At 35.8% G+C, this 24319-nt stretch overlaps 2 protein-coding genes across 2 annotated transcripts in view; both read right to left on the bottom strand.

Annotated features, from left to right (window-relative positions):
• The window catches only part of LOC110032117 (anaphase-promoting complex subunit 5), a 46646-nt gene extending 35161 nt beyond the window's left edge, over positions 1-11485 (bottom strand). The window contains 2 exon segments of the mRNA XM_020735641.1: positions 8525-10050; positions 10053-11485. Of these exon segments, the coding sequence (XP_020591300.1) occupies positions 8591-10050; positions 10053-11367 (2775 nt within the window). The 5' untranslated portion in view covers positions 11368-11485 and the 3' untranslated portion in view covers positions 8525-8590.
• An 11490-nt stretch (positions 11486-22975) lies between these two features.
• LOC110027446 (leucine-rich repeat extensin-like protein 1) lies at positions 22976-24292 on the bottom strand (the record flags this gene model as incomplete). Its single annotated transcript, XM_020728894.1, is given in 2 exon segments — positions 22976-24130; positions 24234-24292. A coding segment is annotated over 1 exon segment (828 nt). The 3' UTR covers positions 22976-23259.
• Between the last annotated feature and the right edge of the window lie 27 nt (positions 24293-24319).

A 24319-nucleotide genomic window follows, 5' to 3' on the forward strand; every position in this document is an offset into this window, starting at 1 on the left:
TCCTTAAAAAAAATATTATATACCTTATCAGAATAATTTTCATCAACATAATGTGTTTCCATCTACTCCTGATCTTCCTCTTTCTCCACAAATTCTGTCACTTCCTTAGTATCTACAGTTGGTTGATCAACAATAATATCGTCGTTTATAGTAAGCTCTAAAGTTGTTGATTCCCCCTTATTTACATCATCTGTCTCTTCTTTAACAGACGGTGAATGATATAATTAATCTGTTTCATCTTCATTTACAGCTCGAACCTATTAATTAATAGATGTTATTGATTATAATAACATAGAATAATTGAATTTGATCATGTGTTGGAAATGTATATACCTCTTTAGGCTCTTCAGCTACTTCTTGTGCTGGTTTACTTTTCTTTTTTCGTTCAAAAATCATGTATGGGGAACTGAGTTGTCTTTTCTTTTACCCTCTTAGTTTAATCCTTTGAATTAAGCTACCTAGTGGGGACTCTTTGGCCCATTTCATTGATAATTCCTCGTCAGGTTGTTTTATTCCTTTATGCAAATATTCGACTCCAGCTTTTAATTCTGTAATTGTATTCTCTATATTTGTAAGACAAGTATCAACTATGTCTTTAAAGTCCATGACCAATTTATGATGATCTCTGAGTAGTTTATGTATTTTTTGAAAACCAATAGGAGGGCTAATATCTGTATATGTATAAGCATGTGTTGGTTTTGGACCGCTGCGATAAGGAACTATAGCAGAAATAGAAACGAACGTGGGAGATTATGGTCGTGATTGAATCTTCCGTTGTGGGAGATGTTTTGCAGGGCTTGATGGTTCTTCAAAAGGAGGGGCAAGTAGATGATGTTCGCTGTCTTTTACAATCTGCAAGTCATTACATACATTCAAAGTCAATGAAAGTATCACGAGATTATAATAAGACTTTCTATGGAGTAAAGAAATAAATAACTCACCACGGCGGCTGTGAGCCTCTTAAAGGCTAGTTGAATCTTTACCAAATTCCACTTTACATTTACTGGTCACCTCAGCATTCTTGGTCTAATCTCAGGCACTGCTGGGAGGACCAACGACGTATGCTCGTAAAACCAGAGCTGCATGAAACATAATACAATAATTTATTACGTTGCCCAAAATTATGAATTATATTTTTCAGACTTATATGAATAACACAAACCGATAAAATGAATACAAAACCAGTAATGTATCCCAGTGGCTGATCTTTCTTTATTTTCGTGGCGGAAATATTAGTTGCTCGGTCAGAAAATTACATACAGTTGTTAGTCAATTATAAGCTGTAAAAGATTTTACATCCTCACAAATAGACGACAACTCCGACATTCTGAAATTGCTTGAAGGAAAAAGTAAATATGACATTAAAAACTTTATTAATAATTGCAAAAGATTATTTGAGGATTCCCCTGGTGAATAGCTCAGCAGTGCGGTCTTTATTTGTCTCGCATTCATACTAGCTGGCGGAGCATTTCTCCAGTATGCAGGTAACCCTCTATTTGGCATGCCGACGTACCCTTCCTTCGTTAATGCAGATGTAATGTGTTTGTAGCCCGCTTTGTAACTCCGATGTACCATTCCTTTATATCTCGCCTGCATTAACATGCATAGTGGAGTAATGTCCCACCAACTAATATGGATGCGAGACAAATAAAGACCGTACTGCTGAGCTATTCACCAAGGGAGTCCTCGAATAACCTTTTACAATTATTAATAAAGTTTTTAATGTCAAATTTACTTTTTTCTTCAAGTAACTTCAGAATGTCGAAAAAGTTGTCGTGTATTTGTGAGGATGTAGAATCTTTTACAGTTTATAATTGGCTAGCAACTGTATGTAATTTTCTGACCGAGCAACTGAATATTTCTGCCACGAAAATAAAGAAAGATCAGTCATTGGGATACATTACTGGTTTTGTATTCTTTATAACGGTTTGTGTAATTCATATAAGTCTGAAAAATATAATTCATAATTTTGGGCAACGTAATAAATTATTATATCATGTTTCATGCAGTTCTGATTTTACGAGCATACATCGTTGGTCCTCTCAGCAGTGCCTGAGATTAGACCAAGAATGCTGAGGTGGCCAGTAAATGTAAATTGGAATTTGGTAAAGATTCACCTAGCCTTTAAGAGGCTGACAGCCGCCGATGTGAGTTATTTATTTCTTTACTCCATAGACAGTCTTATTATGATTTCGTGATGTTTTCATTGAGTTTAAGTGTATTTATTGGCTTGCAGGTTTATGATTATTTCCTCGAAATAAAAGACAGCGAACATCATTTATTTGCCCCTCATTTTGAAGAACCATCAAGCCCTGCAAAGCATCTCCCACAACAAGAGACTCAACACAACAGGAGACTCAATCCCGACCACAATCTCTCACGTTCGTTCATGTTTCTGCTATAGTTCCTTATCGCAGCGGTCCAAAACCAACACATGCTTATACATATACAGATACTAGCCCTCCTATTGGTCTTCAAGAAATACATGAACTACTCAGAGATCATCATAAATTGTTCATGGACTTTAAAGGCACAGTTGACACTCGTCTTACAAATATAGAGAATACAATTACAAAATTAAAAGCTGAAGTCGAATATTTACATAAAGAAATAAAACAACCAGGTGGGGAATTACCAATGAAACGGGTCAAAGAGTCCCCAGTGGGTAGCTTAATTCGAAGGATTAAACTAACAGAAGGTAGAAGAAAAAGGCAACTCAATTCCCCATACATGGTTTTTGAACGGAAAAAGAAAAGTAAACCAGCACAGAAAGTAGCTGAAGAGCCTAAAGAGGTATATACATTTCTAACACATGATCAAATTCAATTATTCTTTGCTATTATAATTAACAACATCTATTAATTAATAGGTTGGAGTTGTAAATGAAGATAAAGCAGATCAATTATATCATTCACCGTCTGTTAAAGAAGAGACAGATGATGTAAATAAGGGGGAATCAACAGCTTTAGAGCTTACTATAAACGACGACATTATTGTTGATCAACCAACTGTAGATACTAAGGAAGTGACAGAATTTGTGGAGAAAGAGGAAGATCAGGAGCTGATGGAAACATATTATGTTGATGAAAATTATTCTGATAAGGTATATAATATTTTTTTAAGCAGTTTGTATAACGAATTTTAATATTCAAACTCATTATGTTAATGAATTTTAATAGGTCTGTCCAGCACCACTGGTAGTCGATTTTCCTGCTAGACAACAAATTTCATATTATATGCGGGAAACAATCGACCTCTGTTGTAGCAAATTCATTGACTTGTTAGTTTGTTATGTTTTTAAATTGGTTTAGATGTTCTACTTTCCTATGGATTTGACGTAACATTTATATCTTCGAAATACAAAGGTGATTTAGTTATTAATATGAGACATGTGTCGTTAACACGACGTTATCTCGATGAACTCCTCGGGGAGGGTTGGTTAGGAAATGAACAAGTTGACTATTTTGTAATGTTGATGGAAAATAAAAAATGTCAAGCACCACATTTACGTAAATACATCTAACATGACTATTTATTCTTATGTGAAATGTCTCATTTTATGCAGCTGTATAAGGTTGGAAATGTTAAAGGATTTGTGGAGCACATTAAAACCGAAACTGCTGTAAATTTCGAGTTGATTCTATTACCAATAATAAATAATTAGCATTGGACATTGTTAGTTAGGGCAAACAAGGAGCACATATGGAGATTTTACGACTCCTTACTAAACAGAATGCATATGAATATCTCTGATGTCATTGTAAGTAGACAATGTTAATTACTTTATACCTAAACAAACACTAGCTCATTTATTTCTACATTTAACTGTGCAGATTAAACATTTTTGGAATGATGTTGGCGAAACATTCCAAACTGATATTAGTAAATGACCGGTACATATGGACAAAGACATACCAATATAGAGCAACAGTTTTGACTGTGGAATATTTGTATATAAATATATGAAAATAATAATGCAAAAGAATAAAGCTGATTGGAAAGAATATTTGGAATGACAGAAGTCTATGTCATTATTTAGAGCAAAAATAGGATACGAGATATGCAAATTCGCTTTGTCAAGAACATGATTATATGTTTATGTTTATTGTCATTTAATCCTTTAGTCAACAAAAAAATCATCATTTTTAGCTAAAGTTCTTAAGGAATCACATTGTTTTTCTTTGTTTATAATGCAGATCCAGGTTACAAAAAAAAATCACCATTTTGAAGATGTTGATTTGAGATGCTATTGCTGATTTGATCTTTGTGTTTAGGGATGCTGATTGTAGGTTTTAACATGAATCTAAAGTGTTCCAATTGAGATACTGCCCCTCATAGAAGCATAGTGATATCAAACTCTTCTGAGGCTTATGTCTTATGAGATTTTTAGATAAATATTTAGCTTCTTGGATAAGGAAAATCTTTGGAGGTTTATAGCCCGGTTAAATTTTTCAATTGTACCTATACCTTTTGAGACTTATAAGTTCGTAAGTTTTTTTAATTTATATGTACATTCTATCATCCTTAGCCCTCTTAGATTTTTTTAGTGTACATGTACCTTCTGAGGCTGATAGCCTTTTAAAATTATTTATTGTATGTATTACCTTCTAAGGGTTATTGCCCTTTGAGATTTTTTGAATGTATCTGTACCTTTTAAGATTTATAGCCCTCTGAGGTTATTTGAGTTTACACCTAGCTTCTGAGGCTTATAGCCTTTTAAAGTTTTTTGAGTGGATAGCTTGTCAATCACTTGCTCACATCAAATCTTTCCAGGGAGAACTCTGTCCACTACTAGCTTCTCATCAAAACTACCCCATGAGTGTGTCCTCCGAAGATATAAGTGGAGATTGTGTCTATCACTAGCCTTAAAAATGCCTTTCTAGTGCGGAATGTGTCCACTACTAGTTTTCCATTAATATTATCTTATGATCATGTCTTTCAAGAGTTTAAAACGGAATTAACCAGACAAATCGCTCGACCAACTAAGAACGGTCATGCACCACCACCCATAGAATCAAGAAAGAGCTCTCAGTCTGTCAATCCTTACTATGTTTGGACCTGGTAAGATTTCCTGTGTTGAGTCAAATTAAGCAGTAAGCTTCACTCCTGATGGTGCCCTTCCGTCAATTCCTTTAAGTTTCAGCCTTGAGACCATACTCCCCCCGGAACCCAAAAACTTTGATTTCTCACAAGGTGTCGGCGAAGTCCTAAAAGCAACATCCGTCGATCCCTGGTCGACATCGTTTATGGTTGAGACTAGGACGGTATTTGAACGTTTTCGAGCCCTCAACTTTTGTTTTTGATTAATGAAAACATCATTGGCAAATGCTTTCACATTATTCGTCTTTCATAAATTCAAGAATTTCACCTCTGACTATGAAATTGAATGCTTTCGATTGCCCCTCTTAACCCTTAGTCTGATTCCGATGACCAACACAATAGAACCGAAATTTTGTGGTGTTATCCCATGCTAATTTATCTAGAGTGTTGGCTTGTTTTGAGCTCTCTAGTTTCTTCTAAGTAACGGTGCCAGAGGCACGACCCGACCTATTAAGGCTAGGAACGTATTACCGACATAAAAGAAGAGACGGGTGATGCACTCCGTGAGGCGAACCGACTGACCCAACGCACCAGACTTGCCCTCCAATGGATCCTCGTTAAGGGGTTTAGATTGTACTCATTCCAATTACCAGACTCGAAGAGTCCGGCATTGTTATTTATTGTCACTACCTCCCCGTGTCAGGATTGGGTAATTTGCGCGCTTGCTGCCTTCCTTGGATGTGGTAACCGTCTCTCAGGCTCCCTCTCCGGAATCGAACCCTAATTTGTTCTATAAAACATCATAAGCAACTTACCTATAGCGTCGAGCAGCTTTGCAACTGGTGCTAGGCCGATCAAGGAAAACACTCTTAGGTTGCCGTCAAGAAGAGGAGAAACGGGAGCTCTCGGCGTCGATGTTGAGCATAGCAGGACGAGCCGCACTATGGCACGAAAGGGGAAGTCGTTGAGCATCTTTAGCGCTGAGGAGGAAGAGGCGACTAGTTGATCTTGCATTCATGCGGAATGAAGCTAAATAGTCGGGAGGCTAAAAAAGTAAAATTCGCTCTATAAAACGTCATAGGCGACTTACCTATAGCGTCCAGCAGCTTTGCAACTGGTGCTAGGCCGATCAAGGAAAACACTCTTAGGTTGCCGTCGAGAAGAGGAGAAACAGGAGCTCTCGGCGTCGATGTTGAGCATAGCAGGACGAGCCGCACTATGGCACGAAAGGGGAAGTCGTTGAGCATCTTTAGCGCTGAGGAGGAAGAGGCAACTAGTTGATCTTGCATTCATGCGGGAGGGAGTTGAAGCTGGTGCGATTTGGAGTTCGATTGATGGAGGAGCTCTCATACAGAGAAGAAGACAACGTGCGATCGCATGCATAGAGAGGAATAGGTGGAATTGCGTGAGTGGAAGAAGAACATGTGGAATTAGCGATAGAAGAGAGAAAGCATGGAAAAAAAGTAACGAGCTAAACTTAATTTTACCTTTTTAAATTAAATTGATTAGTAGTTTTTTTATTTGTTAAGAGTTAGTTATAAAAATACATATGAAAAAATTTAATTATTTTTCTCCGACTGTCTGTTTAAGTAGGTTAAATCCAAGCCCTGGGTCGGATCGTGACAATCATAATAGAGCAAAATTTGAAAAGATAAAATAAAAAATAAAACATTTTGCATTTATGAGGCGAGGCATAAACCTAGAGGCAAAACAAAGCATAATCCTTTAAACAAAAATGAAGATAAAAATAATCATAAATTAATAATAACTCATAAATATAATATAAATTATCAATATATTTTAGTTTATACCATAAAAATATAGACCACAATCATACAATATAAAAATGAAGAAAAAGTCATGACTTTTAATGTAAACTAAAAGTTTGAAATAACATTCAACAAAAGCAGCCGCTTAGCATTTAAATATACCACGAGAATCAAGATACATAGTTGTCTCATCCTTTCACCATCTTCAAAAGAGTTATTATATGTAACAGATCGACCATTCACTAATTTGATTTCATTCATCTTCAAGATCTTCAATTATTATTTCTTCTTACTTGTATTTTAAGTAGCAAAAAGCAAAAATAAAAAGTCCTAAACACAAGGCTCCCAATCAAAATGCAGTTGATCTTTCCTCCAAGCTCTCGCACTTGCATATTCTAGAAATAGTTAATATCATGCAAGTCTCGTGGCATTCTTTTTGTGCATCTTAGATGGAGTGAAATCTTAAAGTGTGTGTTTCAATCACTTTTTTAAAACATGCAACATAGCATCACTAACTTTCTAAAAATACTAGCTAAAAAGTAGTTAATAGCATGCCCATTACAGCTACATATCATATGGCCAGTCCTTATTCTACTTATTTAAACTCTCTATCCTTTAAATATTTTCTCCCTTGATCTAATTGTTTATTTATTTCAGTATATTTATTGCCAAAAAGATTATGGTATTTGCAAAATTCACAGCACCAATATACCTTATTTTAAATATAGTATAAAAGCATCTTCATAACTAAAACAAATAGTTATGAGCATGATGTTGATTCTTGTCTTAATCCAATTATAAGTATCAAAAGTTCAATCATTCCACAACTACTTTTATACTAATCAGTACTACATCATACACATCTTTAATAACCTTCGCATAACTTGGACACACATCTTTTTCCTCAATACATACAAAATTAATTTGTGTGAAACATAAATCATATTCTTTTTTGAGATTAATTAAAATCATATAAATGTCATTTCTTTGATCTCTAATTTTTTTTTCATTTTAACTTTATTAACATACAAAATGCTTCTATGGTGGATCTTCCTATCATGAAACCAAATTGATTCAGCTAAACCAACATAATTTTTCTAAACCGATGTTCTGTTACTCTTTCACAAAACTTCATTTAAGGACTTTTAAATTTGAGTCCACTACAATTACCACAACCTTGAAAGCATTATTCCTATGTATTTTTTTAACAATTTGTGTCTTCTCAGATGAGTCCGTACCCTCTAAGTCTTCAAATTTCATTAACCGAATTATTACAAATTTCCTCACAACTCTCCATATCTCAATGAATATCTCATCGGGAACTGTAAATTTTCGTCCATGCATCTTCTTTAGAAATAATTTCATTTTATTTATTTATTCATTTTTATAAACCATACACTTCTAAAATAATTTATTCCTTAGAGTCATTTAATAATTACTCAATGTACCATTACCATCACCCTTTAATATCTTCATATTTAACAAGGATGGTATCATATTCAGTTCTAGCACATCTAACTTAATTCAAATTTCCAGATCTATTATCTTTTACCTTATATATATTATATATCTTATTTTCTCCATCATTAAAGCCAACCTTCCTATATAAATCATAGAAAGATTGTAGCTTTGATGAAAGAGGCACAAGAAATAAACCAGGAAAAAATTGAAAATAAAGTGAAGCAACTGAAAAAGTAGAACTTCTCATAATTTACCTTCAGATATCCACATTTTCTAGAAAGCTGCTAAAACCACAATAAGATAGATTAGTTGCCTTTTTGTTAGACTTCATAGATAAATGGATCTTCCTCAATTTGGGGGTTCTCAAGAGCAGTGATATGTTTTCTAAACGAGCTTGCGGCTTCCTCCCTTGCTTCAAATTGTCCAAGATGGTTGTAGATCATAGCAATCAAATAAAATGCCTCTGCAACCATTTCATGATACTCCAGAATCTCAAGCTCCTCAGCAGCTTGTTTTAAGGGATCCAGCACAACATCAGAATCTGTGTAAAGTAAGAAAGTTGGATCTGATAAGTAGCACTTGGCTAGAATTATATTTGCCTTTGCACGAAGCTGTAACCCTCCATGGCCAAGAATCATAGGAAGCACTCTATGCAAAAGGCTCAAACCTCTCTTCGCATGGTTCGATCCCAAAGACAACCATAACTCCACAAGGGTCAATGTAGAAGATGCTTCGAGTAGATCCATATTAAAGGCTTGACAAAATGATAAACTCGCTAATACATATTGAAGAGCGAGAACTGAGTTGCCCGATTTCTTGTGTATCTCAGCTAGTAATAGAAGAATATTGGCATTCTCAACTTGCATGTTAAATTTATAGCACATGCAGAATAGCGAATGTGCCACAGCTGCTGCCTTACTATACTGGTTAGCTGCAAGCAAAGTACGAGAAAGCCGCAAGTTCGCCTCGGTTTTAAGATCCATGTCCACTCCACTTGTGGAGGAGGCCAGCACCCCAATTTCATCACACATCCGTTGTGCAATTTTCAACTGCCCTCTATGTAAAGCACGCTCATGGAGTAACTGAAGCTTGAGAAGCTGAATGCGTGATTTTGTCACCCGTGAGAACTTCTTTTCAGCAAGCTTCAGAGCTTTGAAAGCTTCCTTATATCCTTTGAAATTCGCCAAATGTTGGATCAGCTTTACATGAGCTAAAGATAAATCTGTTGAGCTTGCACCATTAGCAAAGCACGTTGCATAAACCAATGCATTTAGTCGGACAAGTGGAGCGCTTCCATATAGCTCCCATGAAGCAGCTCTAAGCAAATATGATGAACCAGCCAATTGCAGAACAGACCCTGGAATTGGATTTGGTTGTGCATCAAAGTGAAATAAATCAAAATCATTGACCGATGAACTCCTCAATTTTCTTATATTCCTAAATGAGGGACTGCTAGCAGCTGAAAGATTTTGGATCCACGAGGTGCTGAAAGCTCCATCATCATTTGGCTGAAGTAGCCCATCAGATCCATATTCGCTCATAACATGGGAACACAATCTTAATTCTTTGCAAACAGTAACAGGGCATGTTCTAAGCGTTGTGGAACTCTTAGGACCAAAACATAGCAATGATCTTCTAACATTCTTGAGCTCAAACTTTGATAAAGAAAGGCGATTAAAGGCCATAAGACTCACTAGTTTTAGACTATCAGCTCTTTTCATAGACCTGCTTAGAAGGACAAGTAATTGTTGCTGCGTGGTCAGAGGTGCACCCAAACTCACGAATCCTGAGAACCCAAAAGTCCTGCTGTATTTGAAATGCCTACATCTGACAACAGATTACAAATGGCTGCTAATGTATAAGCTAGACAGGCATCATCATTGCTTAACTGAGAAAATCTCACAGCTTCAGTTAAAGCCTCCAAGGCCTTCGTTGGATGTCCAAAATAACAGTGCATGGTGCCCAAGCACAATAGTGCAGTCTGATACCGTCCAACATAAATTTCAGGCGGTGAAGCAGATGAACGATTAAAAATACCTTCATTCCCAGCACTGTAATCAAAGTAACTGTGCAGATTTTCCAAAGCAGTTAAATAATCGTTATGGAAAAGACTGTTCAAATATTGTAAATACTCAACTCGATGCAGATCTGGGGATAGCTTATGTAGTTGTTTTAGAATAGCCCCGAATGAGTTCATAGGAAAAGAGCCTGCATCCTTCTCGAGTAAATCAGCTTGCATGTTAAGATATCCTTCCACTTGCCACCTTGTGCGCATGAAACCTTGCGGAACATCACTTTCCAAGCTGTTGGTCAAGGAAGAAAGAATTTCACAGCTCTCAGCATCACCGTCCAGGCCTTTGTGCCAAGAATCAGCCGGAAGTTGGGTATCATTTCTGGGGTGAGAAATCAATCTAGGTGAGCGAATATGTGATTTTGAGCCTTCTCCGGTGGAAATGTCTCGAAAACTATGCCTGCACTTTTGAAAAACGTCAATTTCATTGTATAGTTCAGCACCATCCAGTGACTCGTCAAACTCTGATTCATCAAGATCTTTCTGTAGCTCATAATTAGGATCACCTGAGCTGCAATATGTGGATACATTGGTCAAAAGATGACAGACACCCTCGAATGTCAACAAATTGAAAGAAAGTATGCAACAACGCAAGAACATTCCCAAATGGCTGTTAGGATCCAAAAATACTTGGTCATCTTCCAGATGAACGCCCTCGGGAGCAGCAATAACAGCTCTCAGTTTCTCGAAAAAATTAAACAAATCATCCGGCGAAGATAGCTCCAACAGACTGTTCATCAAATGCTCACATAACCAAAATTTAGCTGAATCCCCAATCGACTTCAACTGATTTATCAAATCCACCAAAGTAGGCTCCACAAAATCATTGCATGCCCTGGTGAGAGAGAAAATGAAGAGGCCGAGGCGATTGTGCTGGCAAATGGACTCGAAAGGGAAGGGGACGGTCTGCTGCGAAGGCGGAGCAAAGAGCTGGATCAAGTGGCAGACGGCAACCTTGTGTGGTGTGACATCAAAGACGGCAAAACCTCCTTCCTTCATGCCCCCAGAGACAGCAATCCTGCTCATTTCTCGCTGCGTTCCTTAATCAATGCAGCTCTGTTGGTCTTCTAGGCTTTGTTACTCATTTTTGGATTGTGAAGTCGGCGAAAGTTTTAGTGACGACGGAGCTCAATCGGATAAAGTGTAATCGTCAAGATAAGACCAGGCCTTAAGCAACGAACCCTAACGTATTTAGGGTTAAGGAACATTCAAATGCATGTCATTTAGCAGTTAAATTTTAATATTTAGATACTTAATACCTAAATATTTAATATCATATTAAAATATCATTCATATTCATTTTTTTAAAGTAAATAAGTATTTTCGTTTATATCTTTTGATGTGATAGTGATATTAATAAATGAATAAGTTACATCAAAATTTTAAATCATTGGTAATTAGTATGATATATCATTTAAATAAAAATATCATTAATTAGAATTTATATGATAATATATTTAATAATAATAATATAGTATTATATATATTATGTGTCGTAAGATTCATGACGGTAGAGTAATTAATTAACATATTAACGTTGTACGATAATTAAAAACATAGAGAGATAAGAAATAAATAGCAGCGACATGCACCATATTTTTTATGTGAAAAACTCTAAAGAAGGAAAAACCTACGCGGTCTAGTCGAATCAAATTAATTCACTATGCAATTATGAATACATAGGTCAACTCTTTTCCTGAAATAAAGAAGATGAAATTACAAAAGTACAAGTCATCTGACTTTAAAAGCCGCAATTGAGCTACAATAGATGCAGTTCTTCGTAATTGTGATAGTCTCACTTTGTCGTAGAGGCCGTAGTTGAAAGTCATATTTTTTTCTTCTTCTTTCTCCCAAGAACTTTAACAAGAAATATCTTTTTTTTTTTTCTTTTCACTTCATCACTAATCTTAATTTACAATGTTCTTTTTACTAAAGAGTGTCATCCATGGGCTCATGCATGAAAAACACGTACTTTGGAGAATGGAGAAATTGCAATGTATAAATTTTGCTTGCTTTAACTCATATTGGTTTTAGAATATTTGAATGAATTATAAGTGATACATCTCCAACAAATCTCCATCATCTAGCACGAATCTCGAGACAAGATACAGATCTCAAGGGAACTTTTTGAGTAAGAAATATTAAAAACTTTATAAAAAAAGTCATCTCCAACAAATCTCCATCATCTAGCACGAATCTTGAGACAAGATACAGATCTCAAGGGAACTTTCTGAGTAAGCAATATTAAAAACTTTATAAAAAAAAAGCCATCTAGAACTCTGATTTAAGCAAATATATAGTCAAACTGACATGCAAGATAAAAAGTCATGCAGGCGCTCTAAATTGAGGCGCGAGTAAGGCGTTCCAAACCCTAATTTTCCCATAGCAAACATAGTAGTGCTCTGTGAGTTTTCTTGACCTCGATGAGGCTTCGAACGGACACAGAGAGATCTCTAACCATCAGAATGGACATCCAGCATTTTAAACGCTCTGAGTGAGTCCATCCAATTACGGGTTCTCTCGGGTGGGGTCGAAGCATCACAAACCTTGGTTCCCTGTCCTGAACACGTACAAGAGGTCTCAAATGTGAGCCTTGAGCTATGGGGTGTTATGAGCAAGCAGCGAATTGTCCCGAGCCAATCAAGTGGACACCTTATGTACATGATATCAAAACATAAGTCTCACCAATATGTATTATCCCAAAAAAGCTTTTCAATAGCGCTTCTTTTATCAACAAAATAGATAGTAATTATCACTTATTCTTTGATTGATATATCTCGAGACCTGTCCAATAGAATTATGCATAACTCATTGTCTAATTCATTAATAATAATAGTTGTAATCTTAATAGTAATTACATGTGTGATTTTTTCTAATGTTAGAGGAAATGAGTTTATTTTTTTTTTCAAGAGTGCTTTTAGAATATTTTTTTTATATAACCATTTCAATTTTTTAGAAATTACAATAACTCAATTTTTTAAAATTTTCAAAATTCTCAAATTCATCACGGTCATAAAAAGCCAAGATCTGTTATAAAAGAAATATGCGTAATCAATACTTATTGTCAAGTGTGTTTGATAATGGTGACACATTTGATCAAAAAAATTTACAATAATAAAATTGATATGTTGATCTTGATTCATTAAATCATTGCACTTCTTTCGAGAAATATTATTAAATTATTGCACATGAGATGGCGGTATGGTGGTTGGACATTTCCTCTCGCACTAAAAGTTTCATGCATTTTCTCTCCTTATTCTCCTATTTCAGGCCTATAAAGATAATAAAATAAGCAATAAATTGCATCCTTTGTAATGCTATATATTCTAACAAGCTTTTGAATTTATCAAATCAAGCTTAATTAATTATGCAATTTGTCAAACCAAGTTGCAATCTAATCATGCATGCGCTTAATATAATGATAGGTAAGAAAACATTATAAATTTAATTGATAAATAAAGATTTGAAATTAAATAATAAATCTATTCAAAATTCTAGCAAGTACTTGTAATTTCAACTTTCAATGAATAAATATTGATGAATTTAAAATAATCAAATTTAAATAAATCAGCATATCTTGACTCATGGAAATGACATAGAAGTAAGGGTCTGTTTGGGGCAACTTATCCAGCTTCTACTGATAAGCAGCTGATTCTGATAATCTGCTGATGAGCAGCTAATCCGGATAAGTTGTCTGACTATTTGGTTTGTGCGTATGAAAAACAACTTATTCTGGAAAAATGACAATTTTGCCGCTGTTTTGAAAAAAAAACCCAAACACAAATCTCCCCAAGTAATTCCTACACGGCATTCACCAACAATAGCGAGATATCAAAACAACAAACAACCTACAATAATCAAACCAAAAGAAAGACCAAAGCAAATCACCAACCCTAAATCAGGCATCGATTCTTCCAACAGTAAATAAAATTTGCAGTAACTTCAAATTCGAACCAGGAACACATAGAAGAAGATAACATAGCCTAGATTTACCTGTTGCAACGAAGGGTAATAACTGTGCGCAAGATTCCTTGGAGCTTCGAACTTCAACCTGCGCTTCTGCCTCTCGTAACATCAATGGAGGGAGCGGCTCTGCGATACTGCGGCACTGCGGCACTGCGGCACTGCGGAAGATGGAGTGCAGAAGATGGAGGGAGCGGCTCTACGAACGAAGATGAAGAATCGTGAATGAAGATGGAGGGAGCGACACTAGGAGCGCCTCGACCATCGAAGGAGCGCCGAAGGACCGCCGAAGGAGTCCTGAATCGAGAACGAGGGAAGGGGCAGCAGAGTAATTGGGGGCTAAACGCGACCGAAGAATGAGGATCGCGGGTCTAGCCCTGCGATCCGCGTGTAATGTAAAAAAGAAACGGAGTTTTGATAAACGCAGCTCCAACACGTGAAACAAACGGTGAGGCGTGAGGCGTCGTTTTTCAAAACGTCGCCGCACTTATAAGCTGCCCCAAACGGGTCCTAAGTTAACTAAAAAAAGCTGATGAGCAAAGTAGTTATGAGAAGTTCTTCGAGGAAAAAGTGTTATTACATGGAATATATGACAGCAATACTGTAAATTACATTGGTTTGCGGTTAACTAATTAGTCTATAAGATTAAGTTTAATGAAATATAAATAATTAATAAAAATAGAATAATATTCAATAGTTAATTGTTTGGAATTTCTTCAAATAAGTGATTATTTATAGTATTACATATTTTTATTGATTTTTAACATTAATATTACTTTCTAAAATATTTTGTGATTTTCGCAAAGTATCGAAAGGTTTGGTGTGATTTTTGGTAAAAAACGAAGAGGGAATCCGTCTTCTATTTCACAATATTCTCTATTTATAGAAGTCAAACCTCATTTTTTTTTTCTCTTGGGAGGGAAGTATTACATTATTTCAAAAAGACTTACTTTATATGAATTCCCAAATGGGGCCCTAGGGTACAGAGGACTTTGAAGATTATTTCCCTTTGATCTTGCTTGAGTCGCGCCAACCTCATTTATCGGGTGTGAGTTTGATGAAACAGTAATTCAATGGGCATTTTGTTGATCGGCTTTGCTCACGGAATATGAAACCCATGATTAGGCGTGTTTCCACCTAAGGCAGAGGTTCAGTTAGCCGGTACTCCTGTCACAGGGGCTTCAAGGATCGTCACTCATAATTTATTTGGTCTTAGAGGGATGGGGGTGCCTGATTCAACTTTGGCGACAAAAACTATAATACGATCTTCGTGACCAGGTCATTTCTTTCTTTTAATGCTTCGATCAGATTTTTGTGAGGCGTTCTTTTTGCAACACATGTTTAGTCCCCTGATTTTTTTTTGTTCCTTCAATTTTAGAAGTTATCAGAAGAATAAGAGAATTAAAAATAAAATTTAGACTTACATTTACATTTAACTGAAGCACGCCATTTAATCACAAATTATTCAAAGAGTCAACTCAGTTAGCTATAGATAGATATAGGACGCTAGATTGTTTCTCATATGAGAACTTACTACGTTATCTTGTATTTTTTTGCAACTCTTGGATTGCTTATGAGATAGGTTATTACGGGCACATGCATGGAGACAAGAAGCTCAGTGCTAATTGAGGTAGGCATTGCACTTGCTATTCTGTCTTAAACTATTGTTAAAGGTTCACCGTAAAGAGTAGGTCATTCAGTGTTGCATGTTGACCTCATTTATGGTTAACTCCTTCCCTCGACTTTTATATCCAACCTCATATGGACATTGGAGTGTCCTTAGATGACTGAATTGAATTTAGATAAGCTATAACATGAACCCCATTTAATTAAAACTTGAGCCAACCCTTTTATATCCAACCTCATATGGACATTGGAGTGTCCGTAGATGACTGAATTGAACTTAGATAAACTATAACATGAACCCCATTTGAATTAAAACTTGAGCCAACCTTAATTTAAACTAAAACTAAAATCTACATGATCAAAATTAAAAATTAACTAGAATATAATGAAAACAAATACCAACTTTAACTAAACTTTAAAATTGAACTAAAAATTAACTTAAACTAAAATGTAGATTAGAATTATCATTTTCTATCACTAGGGCCTTCTCAGGTCATTTCCTGGTTGCTTTCGATGCGAGAAATTCCTTGAGCTTAATCATTCAATAGCCAAAAGTTTGGAATTTCTTCAAATAAGTGGTTATTTATACTATTACATATTTTTATTGATTTTTAACATTTGTATTACTTTCTTAAATATTTTTTGATTTTCTCAAAGTATCCATACGTTAGATTGATGGATGAATATTAGTATGTTGAATTAATGTAGATTTTTATGATTAATTTTGTTATTTAAAATTCATTATATGTTGGAGCCAGATTCATTTCAGAATCACACCTAAGGAGTACATTGTATGCACATAAAAAGAAAAAGGAAGAAGAACAAAAAATATAATACATTATTCCTCTGGTGTTTTGCAATATTCCCTATCTATATAAGCCAAACCTCATTTTTTTTTTCTTTTTAGATGGAAATAATACATTATTTCAAAAAGACTTACGTTATATGAATTCCCTAATGGGACCCTAGGCTACAGAGAACTTTGAAGATTATTTCCCTTTTATCTTGCTTGAGTCACGCTAACCTCATTTATCGGGTGCCTGTTTGATCAAACAGTTCTTCAACGAGCATTTTGTTGATCAGTCTTGCTCATAGAATATGAGACTCATGATTAGGCGTGTTCAACCTGATATAGAGGTTAAGTTAGTTGGTACTCCTGTCACAGTGGCTTCATGGATCATCACTCACAATTGATTTGGGCTCAGAGAGATGGGGGAGGCTGATTCAACCTTGACAATTAAAACTATAATCGTGATTTGGGTCATCCATTTGATTATTTTGTTCCTTCAATTTTAGAAGCTATCAAAAGAACGAGAGAATTTAAAAAAAAATTAGACTTACATTTACATTTAACTGAAGCTCATCAATTAATCACAATTTATTCAGAGGGTCAACTCTTATAGCTATAAATAGATGTAGGACGCTAGATTATTTTTTGTATGAGAACTTATTACATTATCTTGAACATTTTGTGCAACTATTCGAGTGATTATGAGATAGGTTATTACCGGCACATTCATAGAGATAAGAAGCTCGGAGCTAATTGTGGCAGGCATTGTGCTTGCTCTTCTATGTCTGAAACTATTGTTAAAGGTTCATCGCAAAGAGCGGGTCACTCAGTGCTGCTTGCTGACCTCATTTATGGTCAACTCCTTCCTTTAGCTTATATATCCAGCCTCATCTGGACATTGGAGTGTCCTTAGATGACTAAATTGAACTCATATAAGCAATAACTTGGACCCCATTTGAATTAAAACTTGAGTCAACCCTAATTTAAATTGAAACTAAAATCTAAATGAACAAACTTGAAAATTAACCAGAATATAATGAAAACAAATATAACCAACTTTAACCAAATCCTAAAATTGAACTAAAAATTAACTTAAACTAAAATATAGATTAAAATTATCATTTTCTATCACTAGAGCCTTCTCAGGTCATTTCGTGCTTGCTTTCGATGCGAGAAATTGCTTGAGCTTACCAACCCAAATCAATTCTTTGCTTAATGATTGGAGATGTTGACATTCCTCAAGCACAATACTTTTTGTAGGTAACGGACATAAGCCCTGATTTTCATAGGCGCAGGTTTTCAATAGTAGTATTTATTCAGAATGGCTTCTACAGTCTCTGCCATTGAGACTCTGAGTGGGGTCGAGTAAAGGATATGATGTGTCGATGTTAGTAACTTATCTGGGTATCAATCCTTTTTCCTTTCTTGATATCATATTCACACAGTATTTCTAAAGATGTAGGTCTCTTGGCAGAAGTGTTTATCTTAATATCGGGGGTGTCGCTGATCACGTTGGATGACGATTTGTAGTTGTTGTCGTAAGAACTTTTTTTTAAAGGTTGGGGTGTGATTGTTGGGAGGTCCAAGAGACCACTAAAATATGATCATTGGCAAGTTCCAATAGTTCTACTAATGTTTTGGGTTGTTGTAGTCCCAAAGCATACTAGAAAGGACCTTCCCTCAGCCCTTGAGCAAGGGCTGTATGTGTGAATGCGGGTTCCAAATCTCGTACCTCCAACATGGCTTTTTAGAAAACGAGCGCAATGATTCCCCTTGCTCCTGACGTTCTTGTAGCAAAGCTTGAGAGTCTCTTCGTGTTGTATGAACACTAGAAAATTGTGTCGCCAACATCATCGTGAATTCCGCTAACAAGTTGATTATTCTAGGCAAAAGGCTGTTGAGTCATATGAGCACAGACCCTTTAAAGTTCATAAAAAAGAGATTGAACTTCAAAGTGTTGTTTACACTCAGTAGGCAGACAGTCGATTCAAAGGAGCGAACATCATCAATTTAATCAGTTTTTCCCAGATACGACTCAAAGGTCAAGAATTTAAATCGCCCGGGTACCACAACCTCGACAATCTGTCAAGAGAAAGCACTGTCAGGGGTTGACCGACGTGTGCCCGTGCGTCGTCTTTAGCCCACATTTGAGATGTGGATCCCACATTGCTACGTTGGTACGTCTCATCGCTTACATTTTGGATTTATGGATTTAATCCCGTCGGGTTAGTCGAGATTGCTCTTTGCAATAATAGTTAATTGCGTTGAAGTGGAAGTGGAGAGTACTGCATGGAGAGACCATGCCCGGAACTGTTGAGCGAGCTCCCTTTACTTGGCCCCCAACATCTCAAGTCATATAGATCCCAAGTCTTCCCTAAGCTTGACAAATCTAAATCACCTCCACCATAATTCACATACAACAAAATTATGAAAAAAATAATGTGCCGTTCAACGTCTACCTAATGACGTTAAGAGTAATAATGGACGCAGGCGGACTAACTTGCACTCGCTACAGTCTTCGCAATTTCACGTCACTCTCACTCGAAAGAAACAGAGCTAACTTCCCCGGTTCCCACCTTTTCTCCCAACGAACCCAATTAAATAAAAAAAAAAACAAACATTGGCACAAATAGTCTTCCACTACAGTCGCCTGTAACAACGCCATTCCACCAACCCTACGCCACGTGAAAACGCCAGCCAACGGACACAAGCCAGCTCATTGTCCATACGGGCGGAGTCCAACCTGATCCCGCTTTTCAGACTTCCAACCTTTACAAAGAGAGATTTTTATATTTGTAGCCTGGGGTTAGAAATATATACATAAAAAGATGCATTTAATTTTTAATAAATTAATGAAAAAAATAATATATATATATATATGCTCATTTAAATAATGAAGGATGCATATTATATATTTCCTATGTATTTAAATATTTAAAGGATACACTTCAATTTTACCTTACCTTGCATGAATATATATTTCAATTTTATAAATAATTTTGGATGGTATAAAATATGTTTGATATGTAAAGACACGAGAATTGGTTGGTTTGTATGTAAATGCTCCTTAAGGAAATGTAGATTCAAGATTTTAGTTTTGGATGGTATAAAATATGTTTGATATGTAAAGACATGAGAATTGGTTGGTTTGTATGTAAATGCTCCTTGTAGATTCAAGATTTTAGATCACACCCAATATATGAGCATAGGAAGGACGAGAAAAACAGAGAGAAATAGAGGGTGTGTGCACAGTAACACAAGAGTCTTGATAAAGTCAAGCAATCATATTTTATTGTAGACATTAACCCTATTTATAGATTTCAAGAGTACATTGTGTATAATTACATATTTGTCTCTCTTTTAATAGAGACGTTACAAGATATTATAACACATTTTCATATTCATAACTGTCTCTTACATGTACATATGTATTTTAATGTTTTAATCAACTATTAATTTTCAAGTTTAATACGCTCAAGTTGATATAATTTAGGAAGTTAGCATCACATGATTGTATATTCCATTTTAATTATATTTACACCAAGATGGTACACAATAACGCGAGATACATAAAGAGACAAAAAAGATGAACCATATGTGATCACAAATCAACCTCATCAATTACAAGCATTCAATGACTTATATAAAGGATGAGGGAATGCAATGTAGTAGATTTCCACTTCCTATATGGGATGATGAGGGCTGATGGCTATTACTCAAGACACCATTAGGATATATTTGAGCCTCTTACAAGGCACAAATCATTTGTTTCCCTATTGTCGAGTTAAGTAAGCGCTCAAATCCAACATTTCAAAATATTCATTGTATTTTCAACCAATATGATGTGTGTTCAAGTGCAATTCATTAATTTTAATAGTTGGGTGTTTAGGCTTAAAAAGCATTAGATTAAATTAGATATTTAACCACCTTCAACATTGTACAAATTGAAGCTCTTCATAATCAAATGGAATGACGAATTTTAAAAGTTTGAAATATTGCCACAACATGATTTTGATGCAAGTAGTTTACCATATTTTGCATTATAATGTGATATGCCACTTTGAGGTACAAATATTTATAAATACATTACTTTAAAGGAATAATTTCATGCAAACCGCCCAAAACATTGATGTTTATAAGTTAACCACCCAATCTACATGTGTCATGATCAAACTATTAAGAATTTGATAAAAATGAAAAAAAATGGGTTGGGATTTTACCATGAATTTTGATATTTGAATGAGATTATGAAAAATGAATGAAAAGAGTGATTGATTTGTAAATAACAAGTTCTGCGTAATCTCGGTATAATTACCACAACTTTAAAATAATATAAAATTAAAATGATAAATGCTTTCACGAGTTTTTTTAATCAAAACCTACTGACCTCTCATGATGATAATCTTTATAGTATAAAAATATATCATAAATAAAGAATACATGTTATGCAAATTTAGAAGAAATATAATTAAAAAAAATGTTAAATGTGAGATAATTGCTTTTGTTAAAGGTTTCAGATGGTTTGATGTTCTACTCTTACGATATGATTAGTCAATTTTTGAGTTCATTTTTCAGATGGGGGTTGCATTCTTATATGAGCTTGATGTATGCTTTGAATAATAACTCCTAAGAAGCCAAGTGTGAAAAAAGGGTAAATTTACATACATACCAGACAATTCATACATATTTACATATCAAACAGTTAAAGTTTCATATTTATATTTATAACACTTGCATGTGATAATCTAAGGCATGAAAAGATGAAATTATCATAGGGTATGGCATATTTGTGATGTGACATTAAAAATTTGAAACCAAAACCCTAAATATTAAAATTTGGCTTTTAGATGTTGCATGTGATAATCTAAGGCATGAAAAGATGAAATTATCATAGGGGATAGCATATTTGTGATGTGACATTAAAAATTTGAATGGTATGCATGTAAATATTAAAATTTGGGTTTTAGATATGTAAATACAAAGCATTATGTGGCATGTAGCTCATTCAGAATATGAATATTTATATTATGGAATTGTAACATAACTCTTGCAGCACAACACATTTTTTTTAAATCAGGAAGCTTTTTGATATGACTAAGCACAGTGCCATTGCTTATCACTAACGCTAAGCAGCGTCATGCCAACACTTTATTCGATTTTAGTCCAATTTCCTTGTGTGCTGCCTTTAATTTCCCACCTAATTCCTATGTATTTACATATCTAAAACATAAAGTTTGCCTTTCACATTAATACAGTCGAAATCTTGCATGTCACATCAAAAACATCACTATTTTAACATTTAAAAAGTAAAATACACAATTTCATACACAGGTAACATGACATGGATGTAACAATTCAAGCTTAGGTATTGGACATGTAAATACAAAAGAATTAAGTAGCATGCAGGTAAAAACATCCCCCTTGCTTTACTAGATTATCCCCTAAAGCTTGTCCTCGCCAAGATAGACCTTCAAATGCTTACCCAAAAAACTTCTTTTAATATTTTTATTAATTGAGTGGATGCTTACATCAAATAAGTTTCTTTCTTAGATGTTATCAAAGGCCAAAACAAAGGATCTTTTCATTCCTCTAATGGCTTCACTTTAATATTGCTACCAATTGTCTCTCTCTCTCTCTTGATTATCTCCAACATTCACTTTAATATTGCTACCAATTGTCTCTCTCTCTTGATTATCTCCAACAATATTTTCAATAGCAATGTGATTGATGTTGATGACCTTCTTGCCTACAATCATGCTAATGATAATACCCTTAAGTCTCTTCGTAGCACCCTTATCGCCTTTTGCGGACTATATGGAGCTCCAGGCTAGATATATATAAAATCTAAAATTTGTTATTCTACTTCTGCGGAAAATCAGGATAACCTTTGTGATATTTTGGGCATTAAGTTAGGATCCTTATAAACAATCACAGGGTTATTCTAAGTGTTAGTTGACTCTTGGTTAAAGACTGTCATATCAGATTGGATACGGTTGATCTTTAGCCAGTTGGATGAAAGCATAACTTTATTGACTGTGATCGACTAATGTTTAGTGTGAGATGGAGTTATATGCATGTATATTTTCCAAAAAATATTAATGCTTTAAATGCTAACTTCTTTAAAAGGGAAGAGAGTCAAGGCATTGCAAACATTAGCAAACAAAATCACTAATCATTGAGAAACCATGCATAATATCAGCTTATGTAGCTGAGTTCTACACAACAAACACATTTTTTTTATCACTTTTAGACAGATTCCATAATTGCTGTAATATGTTTATTTATAGATACCAAAAAACTCATAGCAATAGTTTCTGCTTCAGATGCAGGGCAGCAGCGAAGGGTGAGACCACCCACACTGGTGGTTCACCTAACAACCACAAACAGAAGAGACATAGAACATTCAACACCTCTTATTCCTACCACAACATACTAAAACATGAAATAATAACAATACACAACATATAATAAGGAAACACAATCAAATAACATGCAAGCCAGATCAGAGTTTCAGTTTCTCAAAATACTTATTACTTACATCATGAAGCTCTTGTCTGCTTAACCTCGCCAGGCTGAAGAATGGAGGCAGCTGCAACCGCGGCCGTGGCGGCATCAGGGGAGGTCACCATAGTCTGATACTGGGTCGGAGCCAATCCCGGCGGAGAGGTCGTCTGAGTGTAGTAAACTGGAGGAATCCCTGTCTGCTCATATCCAAAATTAGCTGCCACTGTGGTGGTGGTGGCAGCAGCAGCAGGCTGCTGTTGAGAAGGATGATGGTGATGCATTACATGATAGTTCATCCCAGAATATGGATGGACTTGATCAGATGAGAGGTGGATTAGAGGCTGAGACACAGTAGTTGGTAGCGGTGTAGCATTATTAGGTTGTGGCGGTCCCATGGCAGCCATTCGGTATATATTTGCCTGCTGTTCAGGCTTAGCAGGGATTGGTTTTGAGAAGGTGGTGGCAGCAGCCGGCTTTACCTGAGAAGAGACATCTGGATGAGAAGTGGCGATAGACATGTTGTAAGGCTGTGGAGGTGGGGGATTCTGACGGACAGGGAGGTAGTAGAAAGGGTACTGCTGCTGATCATAGGGATGAGACTGCTGGGATTGTTGTATGGGCATTTGGTAGTAGGCTGGGTATGAGAGGACAGTGCCGGTTGCAGGATGATGGATATATTGGGGGTTAGGGTTTGCTTGAATGAACTGTGGTGGTGGTTGTTGTTGCTGCTGCTGCTGCTGTTGCTGCTGAAACTGCTGGACGTGAGATGGATGCTGCCGGAATTGCTGATCAGGAGGTTGCATTGAGGTAAGAACGTAGCTGGAAATGGGAACGTCGCGTTTGGGATCAGGAATGGGGTTCATGCCGGTGGTGTTGCTAGGAACCCTATCAGCGTAATATACCGGCCTGTTTGCAGATGAAATAAAGATTTGATCAATCAGAAAAGGAAATACTAGTTGGTTTTGATCTTCTGAATGAATATGAAGCATGAAAGAAAAAAAGTGCGTACCTGGCGATGGGTTCCTGCGGTGGCGGCTGCTGAGGTGGCGCCTGCTGCTGCTGTTGCGGCGGCAGCGGGTTAACTAAAAAAAGCTG

Source organism: Phalaenopsis equestris, unplaced genomic scaffold (assembly GCF_001263595.1).
Source record: "Phalaenopsis equestris unplaced genomic scaffold, ASM126359v1 Scaffold000002, whole genome shotgun sequence".
NCBI classification, from domain to species: Eukaryota; Viridiplantae; Streptophyta; class Magnoliopsida; order Asparagales; family Orchidaceae; genus Phalaenopsis; species Phalaenopsis equestris.